We start from the raw sequence: 15666 nt of genomic DNA, 5'->3' as shown, positions 1-15666 counted from the left end.
TGCAGGTTTCAAGGTATGTTTTCCTCCCTGCAACGAGGTGACGCAAATGCTGATTGTGGCTGCTGACGGACCCTGGTAAGATACATCCGGTGGTGCACGGACTGTAGACTCGCTACCGAGTCAGTATTCCAGCAATCGTAGCGCAGTGGGGACTGCTCTTATCCGTGATTAATTGGGGAGTCAACGTCGCAGCTACTGTCTATAATCTATCCACTTACCACCAGGAACCAGTCACTAGCAGCATCTGTTTTACTGGACATCTGTGAAAAAGAGCGTCATATCTCATCTGATTCCTCCAGCCTAATTAAAGATTCTGATAACTTCCAGAGCATGGGCTACACCACTGATTCTTGATAGGTACTTTTTTTAATATATATACTCGAGTTGTCGGACAAATTTGGCCATTCGCGTTAGGACCCCCTCCCCCTGCTTGATTGATTGCCGGGCGCAGGGAACACCTCGGTTGGTTGTCCGTCCTCCCTTTCACACGCAACATCTCTGGAGTGATAGTCAGGGTGGCACTTGGAAGTACGCATCGCCCAGGGCCCGATGATGAATGCTCAAAACCTTCAGGAATGGCACATAACAACGCAGCAGCCTGAAGTATGCGAAACACGCCGATTGAAACATTTCTTTATAAAAAAAAATTTAAATAAAAGTAGCACACGTGCACACAGTACCGCCCGCAAAATTCACGTCGCCGTACATGTTCCATCCTTTGTACGATATGTAACGGGATCGTCAGCGAGGGCTCGTGAGCTAACGGTATCATTATTTTGTTCTCAACGTGCTGTGAGCTTTCAAAAGTGATGCATAGTGGGGTTATTGTGGTCTCTGTTCATAACAACCCCTGGTGACCCTGCTATATACTGGTCATGAGGTTCACTGGATATAGACCCTTTTTTCATGTAGCGGAAAATAAACTGGCTGGAGCCGAACAGTTTTGGCCATCATATTAAAGTTGTTTATCTAAAATAAATGCGATTTTAAAAAAAAATTGGTTTGCGTGATGCCAGCTCATTTTCTGTCCTGGTTTAGAAGTTAAGAGCAAAAAATCTAATCCAAAACTTTCCCAAAAAATAAACTGCCCCCTTTTAAACTTACGATACGTTTGATGCGACATTTTGAACGGTAAATTGTTTTTAACTCGCCGTTTATTGGTAATGTACTCCAAACAGTGTCAACAAACGTGCATTTCCTTTCATGCGGAAAGGGCTCAAGACCTAATTTACACATCGGCAGGAAACATTTTCCCATCAATTTTCAACAGCTAAATGGGCTAAATCTGCATAAAAGTGTCACGTTTCGTTCATTTTGCCAAACACGTAAATTAGTCGCTGAGTTTTACGCAAGATCTGCGTTGACTCCGCTTCTATCCAGCCCCCCAACCCTGCTCCACAACTTTTTGTTTCCCCCGAAATTATCGAGAGAGAGAGAGAAAAAAATGAACGCGATAAAAAGCGTTTTGCTTAAAAAAAATCGTCGACGGTGCCTACGGAGAGACCCGTCCCCGCCATAGGAACGCGGAATTCCCGCCAACGTCTCACGGCTGTAAACGGGTGGTGAGCACCAACCTCAGGGCTCATTTAAATAGGAACATCACTGCGACTCGACTCTCTGAATCTGTGATATGCAATAAGCACGTGATCCAGTCGTGCCATTTCGAGAGCAATTCGGTCGCTCAACCGATCTCAACTCCGGTACGGAAGCCCGGCTTAAGACTACGGATTAAATAAAGTATCTTACGAGCCATCGTCCTTTCTCAAATACGTCAGTGAGCATTGCCTTCCATTGATCTCTGTCCGTGATGTTACCCAATAACTTTGCATGAGATACTCCCCGTTGCATCTAATTGTTCAAATTGATTATTTACTTAATTAGCTGTCTTCTCCCGGTTTTTTGTACCTCGCATTTTCCTACTCAAAGCACATTCATATTCAGTTGCTTGTTTTCCCATTACATGTCCAATAGATCTAACTTGCCTTTATCTAAGTATTATTATTTTATACTCTTTGTTTTTTTCGGTAAAGTCACGTAGGTATAAAGTAAAATAAAAAAAATAAATCACGACGTTTCGGGCGCAACACAAGCGTCTGTCATCAGGTGGGAAATAAAAAATAATGTATTTTTTTTATTATTATTATTATTATTTATTTATTTCCCTTTTATGTGACTTTACCGAAAGAACCAAGAAGATTGTTAACAACCTTCATAAAAAATAATTTATGTTGCTTCGAGTTTGCTTTGTAGGTAGGGTACAGTATGTATAATTTACCAGCTTTCACATCCCTATAGGTGAACAGACACCGTTCCAAAAAATGAACAATGATGACTCGTTCAATAACGCTTCTGAAAAATAAGCTTAGAGCGCAGTGGGATTTACCTGGTAAGATTTTTTGTTAAAGTTGTTTCGAGTGATTCGCTTACCTTTCCCATACTTTACGCTCCTATCACGTTTTTGGCATCGTTTGTTGTTGTAACGTTCTGACCCGCCCCTTCACTTACTTGGACGTCTGTGAAAAAAGAGCTTCATGGCTCATCGCATTTCCTCCTCCAGCAGCACAAAGGAAGATTCCGATTCTCATTCTGCTTGCGCCACCCCCCTCCCCCACCCTCCCGGCCTCACCGCTTCAGGAATCCCGGTGCTGATCGTGGCAATCACGTTGGCGGCCGCGCACGAGGACTACACGGCCGCGCGTCATTGCTGGCTCAACGTGCACAGCGGGGTCATCTGGGCCTTCGTGGGGCCCGTACTCTTCATCATCGCGGTGAGCCCGAGGTTGGGGATGGGAGGGAGGGGGGTGCGCCTCGCCTGGGCCACGTCGCTAGGAGCTTGGGACCGCTGAGAGAAGCTGGGTTCGAATCCAGGTTTCAGTTGCCCCGTGGTTAGACCCGATGACTAAAAGCGCGTTTAGATTATTTTTTTGATTATTTGGCTACTATAAATGTCCGCGTGATCAGCTACTTCGTGGAGCTATCATTTGTGGCCAAGTCACTGCTGAAATATAAGCTATAGCTCAGTCGGCTTTACCTGGTGAAATGAAAAAAATAGTTTAGTTTATTTTTGTTGTTGTAATTTGTTTACCTTTTCTCCACTTTGCACTCGTATTGTGTTCTTGTTTTGTTTGTTTGTTGTAAACTTTTGACCCGCCCCTACTGGATATCTCTGAAAAGTGCTTTTCAGCTCATCGAATTCCTCCAGTATAAACTCTAATGTTGATTCTGCTCTCGCGTGAAGTCTCACTGCCGTGGTTTGGAAAATAAATTCGAGGACCCAAATGTCGCACCCCCTGGCTTTGACATTCCTCCTCGAAGCCACCGGTGGTGTAGCCATCAACCGCATTAGAACGTCAACAGGCCGGTGCGCACATCTCCTTCATGAATGTAAAATTAAAGACAAACCACGGTGCAATCGTGGCAATGCAACCCAAACTGTGGACCCTATCGTAAGCCACCGTAGGCTACGCTCCTTCAAATGAAGGATCAGCACAATTATACGTACTCTCTCCTGAAGCTCTACATTGGCATTTAGCTCCTGAATAGATTGCCATCATACGCAAGAACAGAGTAGTGCAACTAAAAACTTTAACATTTCCTTTTCGTGCAGTACCGCTAGGATCCTAGGTGCAAACAATGGTGCAGATACCCATGATTCAACTGGGTTCTTGCGTGGAGAAAGTTGATGTTCTCAGCCCCGGTCACCAATGATTGCACACAAAAGCCATCGCTTTAAATTTGGTCCTGCGCTTGATTTGGTGAGATTCCAGTTCTGCGAATTTTAAATATCAGTTTGATTGCCATGTGAGGAAAAAAATACTCTGTGTGGAAGGGCACGTTCAAAAGTGCTGTCACATCTTCTGCGTGGGCCAGAGGTCTCGCAGATAGCTCTGTGAAATCTACTTTCGTGGGCCGTTCCTTGGAGGCGAAGGGTTGCGCGGCTTCGTGAGCGACTTGCAATTCCTTCTGTATGATTTATGACACGATGCCGAGAGCCCGATCGGGACGCTGGCTCTGCTACTGCCCCAACTGCTACCAGTGTCCTCTCGCCGCAGGTCAACGTGCTCGTGCTGGGTCGGGTCCTGGCTATCACCATGGCAACGGCCAAGCGGCGCTCCATCATGTTGGCCGTGAGCAGTGGTCCCAGCGAGCAGGCCTACGATCAAATAAGGTGAAGCCTCGCCATGTGTGTGCACGGCCAGGGCCACCAAGACCGACCGGCGAGTACATTAAAGGGTTCTTTTGTCATTGGCTGACAGCTGCCACGACTACGTACAGGCTTTCGAGATTAGAGGGTTTGTGGGGGGGGCGGGAGGGGGTTACCTCCAGATTTAGAGGGCTTTCTGGGTAGGTTTTTTTAATGTTCGTTAAAATTTTACAGTTCATAAACGAGCGGGGGGTTGTTTTTATAAGAAATATTTTCTGCTGGCGAATTGCGACAGTCTGTTTTTTTATCCTTACAATTGGATGTATATTTTTAGTTATACTGCTTTGATTTTTTTTTATGCTTTCTTTAAAAATATATAGAGCAGATAAAAAAAAATTAAGTACACCAACCTCTTTACAGACTACATTGCCTGTGTGTACTCCTCTCGTGCATCAAGTCGACTGTGGTGGACTGCTATGAATTATTTGACGGCGATTGAGTCTCGTAAAACATTTGAAAACACATTTGCATGACTTCCTCTGACGTTTAAAAATCACATTTAACCAAATCTATACCGTAGTTGGTTTTGCTTTTGACAATTAATGCACGAATGGGTTAATTTCGATGTCCTTTATTTAGATCAGGTCAAAGTCTATTGAGATGCATGCCCCTTAGGACGCGGAGCATTTATTTAAATGCGACATATTATGTTCTGCTGATATAACCATATAACAAAATACACGGCATGGGAAACTGATTTCTTGTGATGTCACTTAAGCAATTCAACGTTTGCAATCCCGATGATGTCTCTCGGATTTTAAATAATTTATTCCATAGGTCTAGAGGCAATTTTCTTCTCCCCGATCTGATGGCTGGCCACCGCCCCAAGTACAGTGCACAGTGGTCTCTTGTGTGCCATTGGCCCCTAAAACGACTCATCAGTACCACCTAGGGTAGCAAATGCTCTCTGTCATTATCTCTACGCATTTAGTTTCTCTTGATCACAAATTTATACTATAGCAAGGTCACGGTGGTAGCTTTTTGTGAGAAAATGAAATGTAATAAAAATGGTATCGGGGTGCGTTTGAAAGAGAATGTAAAATAAATTCTCCATTTAAAAAAGCACATACTAATGTGATATGAAACGTGTTCAGAATATGAAAATTAAGAGGAATTGTGTCTATAAAACAGAGAGGATATATGCTAAGATTTCTGCCCGTGGTGGTGGAGACTCGCAGCATGTCCCACCCCTTGGGTGGCACCGACCAATCCGCCTTGGCTCATGGCCGATGGAGGACACAGCTCGCAATGAGACAGCTCAGGCAAGCGGGAGGGGGCAGCACTGGGCAGCAGGAAGGGGAGCACGAGGAGAGACACTGGGGAACGAGAGAGAAGCCAGGGGACGAGGGGGGGGCAGTTAAAGTCAGTGGCAGTGGTAGGAGCATGGGGAGAATTGGGCAGGGGACAGAGGGCAGGGAGGGCAGCCCTCCCCGTGTGCAAATATTTTTTTGAACATGAGAGGCAATCCGTGTTCCGTAACCCTCTGGAACCCTGCTGGGTGATTTTACAAGAGTCGCCATGGTTTCCCAACCGCTCCCGCACTTTAAAAATCAATTTACCACATACACGAACAGCACCCCGACGGTCACTGCTTCCCAGTGTTATCACCCAATCCCCACCACTATCATGAACACCACCAACATTAACACCACCACCACAATAACATTACCACCAACCACAACGCCGCCACAATCACCGCAATAATACCAACACCAGCGCTTTTTCCGCAGGCATCACTTCCACTATCGCTGCTAGAATGGCCACCATATACTCTAACCGCCACCGGTCACCTATAAAAGTGACGATATATGCAAGTGTTCAAATTGTGCGAGCGTACAGCATTAGCATTGGCAGTCAAGGGTCAGAGAGAGTGTCTATGAGCATTCTCACCACATGATGGCAGTGAAACACCATCTCAGAATAGCAGGGTAACCCAATCTAAACATGGGCAGAAATGATCAAGAAACAGCATGCACTGAATAAAACAACAGCGTACAGCTTGTGTGTTGGGATACAACTAAGTGTGCAGTATGTTCTGGATCATAAGAGGCTTTGGAAAGTAAGCCGCACTTGAAACTTGTGACGCCAAATGCACACACGCCACTTACCTCTCAAACTTTAACTTACGATTTAAAACTTCCGCTTTGAAATGCAGGGAGGGGAAAGTGGTTCCTGCAATCTAGAGAATGCGGTTATAATTTATTGCCTTTGTCAATCCACTGCTGAATGTAGGCCGGGCTCATACTGTGTTGGGGAGTGGGGCGAGCGGTGAGACTGGAGGTGGGCCCAGGACCAGTTCAGATATCACTCACCACAGATATCGCTCACCACAGATGTTGTTAGCCGTGGCAGAGAATTGAACGCGTGTTGCTGGGTTCATAGCACAGTGGGCTAACCACCGCATTATTGCTTCTATCCCACATCTTAATTTATTGGCAGTTCAAACAAAATACTATATTTTTAAATAATTATTTTACGGCGCTTTAGATAACACATTAAGGAAACTGATTTCACGCTATCAGCCACAAATAGTGCATTTATTTTCAACAAGGGGTAGTGAACCTGTGCATTGCCGAGTACAGAACAGGGGTTTTCCAATACGTGTGCCAGGCCACGTGCTGCTATAACGCGCACACACCTTAGCATTGAGCCCTGTCACGTGACGGACGACGAGGGCTCCGTTGTGCCCGCTGTCACGTGCGCGCAGGGCGGCCATCAAGGCGGTGATCGTCCTGCTGCCCATCCTGGGACTCACGTGGCTCTGCGGAGTGCTCGTGCACCTGGCGCCCGCGCTCGCCTACCTGTTCATCGCTCTCAACTCGCTTCAGGTAGAGTGCTCGCGCGCTCACTCGCGCTCGCTCGCCGCCCCCCCCTCTCTCTATCGGGATGTTAACTACCTCGCCTGGTAAGCACGAGGTCGTGGGTTCCATCCCGACCCTGACACCTGATGTATATTTGGAGTTTGCGCGCTGCCTCTCCCCGTGGTCTGAACAAGAGCTGCGTAGCTCAGAGGTGACCTGGCCACGAATGACAGCGCAACGGAGTGGAGTTTCATCTTGTGCAAATGTATAGCAGCCACATACCCTAACAGCACGTCGATTCTAAATGTGGACGGAAAAACCGGAGGGACGCGACCACGGGGAGAGAGAGGACACGCAAACGCCAAATATACAGCAGCAGGTGTCAGGGTCGAGATCGAACCCACGACCTCCTGTATACCAGGGGAGGTAGTTAACGTCTTGCTACCTCGGCGGTCATTGCGAGATTTGTCGGCGCTGCAGGCGCCCGCCTCGAAAGCAATGGGTGTGTTGCTCATCACTACCTGCCCACGCTGCTGGTAAATTACGTCGGCTGCAGCGTCAACAGCGTTTCGAGATGCTGTTGACGCTATTGCTCTGTGTCGGGGAGAAACTTCCGTTGAATAGGGGACGTTTTTTTAACATACAGATTAAAAAAAAATCTAAGTGGCTGACCTGCTGCTTAAACAAAAAATCAAGCATATGTTCTCATCTCTTGTTTACAGCCCTGGTGGATATTCCACATTGCTATAGTAATAATTTCATTTTATATAGGGTCATTCATGCAATTGCATCCCAAAACGCTGCACACGAATTATCCAGTTCCGTACACAGGTGATACAAAACCTTACTACATAGCAAATAAAAAAAGGGATACATAAAATACACACTCCAAGAAAAAAATAATCTTAGAGAAAACTAATTTAAATAAATAAATCCGTTCAGTCTCCGTACCGCCCAGACCACGATCCCAACATTTCGCAGGATTTTGCAGAACCTTCACAGGAGTGGCGGTGGAGTACCCACGGAGTTTATGGTGGGGCTCAGTCTATAGAACAACCAATTTGGGCTTCCCAACAAATTGTTACTTTTTTAGTTTTGTCCCCAATCGGCGTGAAGGGCTGCGTCACACAAAATAAAGTGCAGTTGAAACGTCTGTGAAACGTATTTAATGATAACTTCACTGGAACAGAAACACAAATGGCGAGCCAAACAGCAGCGACCGCTCACTCGCACAACTCCACAGAGCCCCTCTAAGTGGGCATTTTGGTCTACTCTTCCACGTTGGCAATATGCCTTGGAAGAGGTCCCGAGTACCCACACTTTACCCCACCACACGTGACCAGCCGATTGAGCAACTGCACCGTACCCGTTTAAACTGCCGTGTGGACAGCAGAGAAGGCATTTGAAAGAAACAGAACAAAAAAAAAACTGCCTCGTTATTTCAATTCCTGTGCAGGGTTAGATTATTCGAATGTAACCGGCGACCTCTGACTCGCAAGTCCGGCGCGGTCGGCCACCGTAACCCCATCACACGCGACGGGCCCATCGACGGCGGTGAAAACAAACTGCGGCCGGTTAATTAGGCCACGGCGTCCCCCCCCCCCCCCGCCTTACAATGAATCCCACAGCAATCCGGCAGTAATCCGGCATCGCGGGCTACAGACGAGCCGCGCTTGGGTTGCGGCTAGCCGGATTAGCCGCGACGGTGCTCTGGCAAGGAAGCACGCCACACAGAGATCCACGTGACCCCCACCCACGAGCCGTGACCCCTCGCGTCTCTGTGTTTGGGGCCCCTGTTGCTTGAGGTCACGTAGTGCTTTGCTTCCACACTTTGCCTGTCCCCTCGTAGCCATCATCATTATCATCATCATCATCATCCTCAGTAATGATCAGTCCACTGCTGGATGAAGGCCATTCCAATCCGTGCCATTTCTGGTGATCCTACCATATGTCAATTTGCCGAGCACCTACACACGAGCTGATTTCATCACCCCATGTTGTTCTCTTTCTTTCCCTCAATCTAATGAGAACACAATCACGTGTTACCCCCCTCTTATGAGTGGGTTTTCTCCGGATACTCTTAGGTTTCCTCCGACAATGAAGCCAGACTGCCATCAATAATCTTGGACAAACATCCCAATGCAGGACGCTTCTTGCAAAACACACTTGAGACTCGGCGGGGCTTTTCTGTATAACGAATTGGTTTTGTTTCATGTTATTACTGACTGTATACTAACCCACAGATTACCCCTGTATGCTTTCACTCGCGTTGCTAAATTGCCGACGCACAAATGTTTAATGCTTTACATTTACTTACAAGCACCACAAGCGCCACCATCAATCTTCTTTACAACTCATAATCACGAGGCAGCATACATTCAGTCTTCGCGACAAACAAGGCAAGATCTCATTTGAAGCTTCCCCACGTAACTTTATGCACCGCTGCTGGCATGGCCGAGACGAGCGTCTTGATGAATATTAATGGTCAGATCCGTGAATTCCTCTCGCATCCCCGCGGCATCCCATATCCGTGATAAGGCAGCCAACGAAGGAGCAGCACGCGACGGGCGAGTGTGTGCACGAATGACATTGCGACGTTTATTTTGAATGTTTTGTTTTTCAATGGAGGAGAGAAAAATAACACCTTTTGTGCCGCCGCGCGCGATTTTTACATTTCAAGCGCACGACGTTGTTTTGTTTCAACAACAGCAACAACAAGAGATACAATGTGAACTTTTTATTGAATACAAAAAAAATAATGTTGAAATAAAGTTCGCGACACTGATTTGTAACTTCGCTCGGTTGACAGCAGGAGTCGGCGTGCGGTTTACGAATCTCTTATCTCTCGCCACTGTTGGCAGAAAGAGCTCTACGGGGTATTTGACCTCCTCTTTCACGCTTGCCAAATGAAAGTGTGTAGGTATGTGCGTATGTTGAACTTCTTCTGCACCGTACATAGCCACCCACGCTAATCAGCGGTGCAGGGGGGGGGGTAAGGACAACAAGCTAAACACAAAAAAGCAGTTCCAGAGAAATGAGTTTTCAATCTCAGGTTCAAAAGTGCCCACACTTTACCCCACCACACGCGCACTGCCGATTGTAGAACCGCGGCGAGCCCATTCATGAGGCTCGACGGACAGAGACGGTGGGGAGAGTTCAGAAACCGACGCCGTCGCCTTGACTGCCGCGCCGCCGGGAGACGGAATCGAACCGGCGACCTCCGGATTGCAAGTCCAGCGTGCCGACCCACTGCCTTTATGCCCCACGGCAACCACCCACGGCGACACTTCGCAGCGGGAATTTGTTTCCGCATCCAAATTCCATAGCGGTTATTTTTGAAGAGAATGTATTCCCTTGAAAGAGAGAGAGAGAACCGGAGAGATTTTCGCATCTCATTCACCGCAATGTCCGAAATCGGCAGGGGAAGTTTGATTTGTGAGACTCGTGCAGCTAATTTCACAGGGTCAGATCAATAGCTGAACTGTATCAGCACCTGACCGCATTCAACAAAAATAACATCCAACCCTGGCATTAGAAAACAATGATACGTCGTGTGCTACTAATTTGACTGCTTTATTGGATTTGTGAATTTGAGCCCTTTGCCCTGACAGACACGGGTCCGCTCTTGTGAACCCTATCACCGGATCTCTTGAGAATGCTTTGTTGGTTCTTGTTGGTTTTGTTCACCACAGGGGCTCTTCATCTTCCTCATTTACGGAGTGTACAACACAGAGGTGAGTGCGTGAGCGGTCTGGGGCTTGCCGCGTGTTTAGTAACGAGGCTCCGGGTAACCCATGGCAAACGACTGCCCAGGTCTACATTTCGATTATCAGAAGACTTACTGCCTTGAAAGCGAAAAAATTTATGTAATGGATGATGGTTTCGGGGAATGGCCCTTCATATCAGAGAGACTCGAGGAAAACAGGCCATTGATAGATGGCATGAACAATGGCAATTGCCTGAAACATCACTTTTAGTGAAGTCTTATTGACAAATGTGTTGATTTGTTGTCATTTGTGCTTGTACACCACTGCCAATGCAGTGTCACTTTTACTTTATAACTTAATTTGCCCACCGGTGAGTCAGTCATCGTGCAAACGAGAATGAGGGTACCCTTCTAACCGGAAGGAATCAGGAACCCATGGTTTTCATCATGAGTGGTTATACAACCTATGACTTTTAACCTAGGTTTCATGGTTTAAAAAAAAAGACAACCATCCAAATGCTATATCCTATTGAATTATTCGATATAATGTATATACTTTCTCAACCCCATCCCTGGAAATCAAACTCAGCTTGCTGGATCCATATGGCAGTGTGCTAACCACTGCGTCACCACTCCACCCTAGTCGTTATACAAAGAGGGTAACATTTGCCAACTCTATAAAGAAAATATGCCAATTTTTTATGAATCCACATTCTTACTAGGAACAATAAAGTTTGTTAATGGTCGAAACATGTAGAAGATTAACCTGTAAATCATAATGAATATAATATCTCAACTTGGGAGAAATGTTAGGTTATTTTTTAAAGGGCCATGCAAAGTTGTTAAAATAGTTTCAATTACGTGGAGTGGTGGCGGGGTTTACATGCCTTCATGTTTGTGACTTTACTGCTACAGGTACGGAACACAATCAAGAGAATGAAGGAAAGACGCAAAGCTCTCTCCTTCTCGGTGAGTAAAACGCCGGTTAACTTATTTATAAAACAACCTAATCACCATCAATCAATCATCATCATCCATTATCAATCCACGAACTGGATGAAGGCCTAAGTCGTCAAACATCCCTCACAAGTCGTGCGATGCTACAATCTCACCGGCCACGTGCGTTCCCCGTTTCGCTGCCTGGCACGATTCCAAGTTGTGCACACCCCTCTCTCTCTGTGTCACCCACTCGCTTCTTTGCGCGCTCCTCGAGCCTACGCGTTCCATTTTCGCGAAAAGAGAAAGACGCGGATGTGAGAAGGCGTCCGAAGCAGGAGACGTCGTGCGGTGAGCGAAGTAAAGTGTGCAGAGAGGGGAGGGGGGCAGGACACGTCACTCGCTGCGAGAGTTGAGGCCGCTCGAACGAGCCTGCCGATGGAATGGGGGCAGCCAGCCAGCAGGGAGAGAGAGAGAGAGTTGTGTGCACCGGAGAGGAAATTCGGTGTGGAGAGATGGAGCTACGAAATCAATTCACGTGCAGGAGTGAGATGGACCGTGATGTTGCCGGGGAAATGGGGGGGGAGGGGAGTGGCGATTTACTTGGGGAGGCCTTCATCCAGCAGGAGACAGAGCATGGACGGAATCGGTCACGTGACATTTTTCTAATTCAAATCTCTTCGCCGCAAATCTAAATCAATTTATTCTGCTGAACCGTTAAGGATGTACCGATATTCATTCTGCTCGCAAGTCGAATACGCCTTTAGACAGGATGTTTACAGTCCATCCTATCAATTTTCAATTTAAACTTCGACTGGAATGCATTACTGAGTGACTTACTCCCAATAAAATAATTCATTTTCAACGAAAGAGTTCATTCCAGACGCCACTTTGTTGGTCCGGCACCTCCGTCGGCAAGACATCGTTCCTCTCCTCCACCCCCCGGCCGCCACCGTCATGAAACTCCGACGAGCGCTGTGGCCTCCGGTGGCTGCCCACGACCCTCCCGGGCCACCGCTCATCCTCCAGGCCCCCACCGCTGCGGCTCTCCCACCCCCCCCCCCCCGGTCCTGTCGTCGTCGTCATCGTCGACAGGCTAAATACCCCAGAGGGCACCGACGGGAGCGCGCGCGCTTTTCATCGCACGAATAGAGTTCCGCCACCTGTCGCCGCCGCTAATTTCACTCGGAAGCGAAAGTTTATACATCGCGGCCTGCGCGGCACCCCAGGGAGGGTGCATGTGGTGGGCTGTGCTCGGGGGGTGGTGGTGGTGGTGGTGGGGGGGGGGGAGTGGCAGGGATGAGGAGGCGATGTGGAGGTCTGGGTTGGAGTCGTGGAGGTGCGGGTGTTTGTGGCAAGCACTGGGTGGCGGCCGAGCAGTAGCCCATGAAACGGGGGCAGTGTGTGGGGGGGGGGGGTCGGAACCACCTGGAGTGGCGAATGCGAGCAGTGTTCACCATGGGAAGTGTTCACTTTGGGAAGAAAGCCAAGTGTCTGTTTTATAGTCACACCTCTATATTTATTCGGGGTTTTTTGTTGTTGTATTTTCTTCATAGTGTTCTCAATCGAACATACTGTGTTGCCCTTGGGGTGTCCTTGCTAGCATAGACATTTGTGATCTAGAAATGACACGCTTCAAGAAAATCATGGCAAGCATTTGCCTCCCTGGGTGGTACCCAATAATCTATTTTCGGTGGCAATGGCTCAAAGACCAAGCAAGGGGTGGCCGGGAGGGAAGAAAGGATCGACGGATCGGGTTTAGCGAGCGAAGTGTCGTCCGATGCGATCTCCCCCACCCGCCCGAGTGTGGTCTGACTCCCAGATGCTAGTAACTTAACAGACGCAAAGCCTGGCAGCGCACTGTTTATGTTTGGCTATGTGGTGGCTGCTGCTGCTGTAATCCTAATGATGTTAAGATATGTGAAGTGTGTTCGCAAAAACTACTGACATGGACACCGCTTCTTTCTTCCCCCCTCCCCTCTTACTCCGTCTCTCTCTCTCTCTCGCACTCTGTGGCCGTTGGTGCTTTTTTTTGTTTGGGGAAAACATGTGACAGAGTTGCAAATGCTGTCTCGCACTGAGACAAATCAAATTCCGGACAGGCTGATTAAAGGTCTGTTTGCATAAATGTTGACTGTAATGTACTCGCAAGTGTCATTTGGGTTTGTGTGCATTTAATTTGAGAGAGAGAGAAAATAATGATGTGAGAAATATTTTAATTGATAGTAAAAAAATGATGACATGAATGAGGCATGTGACACAAGCTTTGGTGATGTATATGAGAATGAGAATTTAAATTGATGTAGCGTCTTAATACTGGGAGCATCTCTAGACTCTGTAGAGGAATAACTATGTACATCATATAACGCGGATACAAATTTGAATCATTTAGAGTTTAACCACAGCAAGTGAGCAAATTCAATAGTAAGACATAAAATGGAAATATGGTTCAAAGTGGATAAAACATTTAAACCAAAATGCACCGGCACAGAACAATTGCAATATATGACTAAAAACGCCAACACGAGAAATGTATTTTTTGTTTTAAGTATTTTACTTAAGAGCTATTAATTATCTCGCGGCTGCATAAACAAAACGTCGAGTATTGCCAGAACATTATTTTTTTATTGTAACATCATCCGTAGAAAATGCTTCCGAAAGGTGTACGTCGCTCCAACACAGCAGCCTCCATCCCAGCCTGGGCAAGCCGCGTGTCTGGCGCGAGTTCAAGGGTCAGAGGTCAAAGGTGGCACAAAAAACAAGGTGTTCACGTTTAAGTGGCTCCCACGGCCGGCCGGCGAGCGGGTGACCAAAGCGGCGGAAATACAAAAAAAAAACCCAACGCGTTGTTTGGTCTACGGACGCGCGCGCGCGTGTGTGTGCGCGCGTTTGTGCGTGCGCGTGTGTGTGCGTGTGCGTGTGTGCGCGTGTGTGCGCGTGTGAGCAGCGATGGAACAAACAGGCGGCATTGTCTCGCGTTAGGGAGAGAGAAACGCACCTCGGATCAAAAAAAATAATTAGCCGACGAAAAGAGGGCGATTCACAGCTGCAGCAACTCTTTGGCGATCTACCCCGTGGTCTTCTTTTTTTTTATTTCCCTCAGATTTTATTGCAGGGAAATGTTTTATAAACAGTTCGGGCCGCGAAAGGCTCCCGTTTAAAGTGATGGCTAAATTTTTTGTTATTGAAGCTGATACCAGCGTTGGTTTCCGTGACTCACCAAACTGCAGGAAAGAACAGGATTTGCATGCGGGCTCCGGGTTCAGAGGATTGTTTGCAGTTTCCACGAAATATTGGGATTATCTTTACGCGGCAAAAAAATATATATACGAGCGCTGCATCTGCATAATTCATTTTGTTTCCCCCTTCAAAATACGTTTAGATGTATTATGTCCGGCACGTGTTGATTTGTCGACGATGCACTCACGTTACACCCAGCAAGATAAGACATTTAAGGCGATATGCATCTGTGGAAATGATGCGTCAACATTGTTCACTTGATGGCCGACGCGTCTGCCTACATGCATATGGAGAGCAGTTAAAAAAAACGCTTTGGAGAACACGGGTACGGGACATATTCGGATGCACGTGTTGCACTTTCCAGTTCTGCATTCTCATCGCTGACATTAACTTGCACATTCAATTAGCCGAATGCTTTCTACATAGTAGTAATAATAATAATAGTGATAACAATTTACCATCCTTCTTCAATCCACTCCTGAATGACTTTTCTCATTTCCTGGACATGAAACCATGATTGAGTGTGCGTCTGGTACTGAGCCCTAGATAATGATCTCAAATGCTCCATAGCTCTAGCAGCTCAAGGTGTACTGAATGGGCCTCGCTGTGTTTCACCATACTTCACCACGCTGGTCAATGCAGGTTGGTAAAAGGTGGTTCAGATACCACTCACTGCTGATGTTAGCCACGGCTAGAAATCAAACTCGGGACCGCCTGGATTCATAGCGCAGCAAGCCAACCACAGCTCCAGCTTCTATGTATATCTATGAGTCTCTATG

At 47.1% G+C, this 15666-nt stretch overlaps 1 protein-coding gene across 1 annotated transcript in view; it reads left to right on the top strand.

Annotated features, from left to right (window-relative positions):
* The window catches only part of ADGRD2 (adhesion G protein-coupled receptor D2), a 79696-nt gene that overhangs the window by 38377 nt on the left and 25653 nt on the right, over nt 1-15666 (top strand). The window contains exons 18-22 of the mRNA XM_078603670.1: nt 2635-2768; nt 4053-4168; nt 6912-7032; nt 10698-10739; nt 11627-11680. Coding sequence (XP_078459796.1) covers nt 2635-2768; nt 4053-4168; nt 6912-7032; nt 10698-10739; nt 11627-11680 — 467 coding nt within the window. The remainder of the gene's footprint in view (nt 1-2634; nt 2769-4052; nt 4169-6911; nt 7033-10697; nt 10740-11626; nt 11681-15666) is intronic.

The sequence above is a fragment of the Lampetra planeri genome, chromosome 20, assembly GCF_965212315.1.
Source record: "Lampetra planeri chromosome 20, kcLamPlan1.2.h2, whole genome shotgun sequence".
NCBI classification, from domain to species: Eukaryota; Metazoa; Chordata; class Hyperoartia; order Petromyzontiformes; family Petromyzontidae; genus Lampetra; species Lampetra planeri.
Note: the sequence above shows the minus strand (reverse complement) of the source record. Positions and strands in the feature narration are given on the sequence as shown.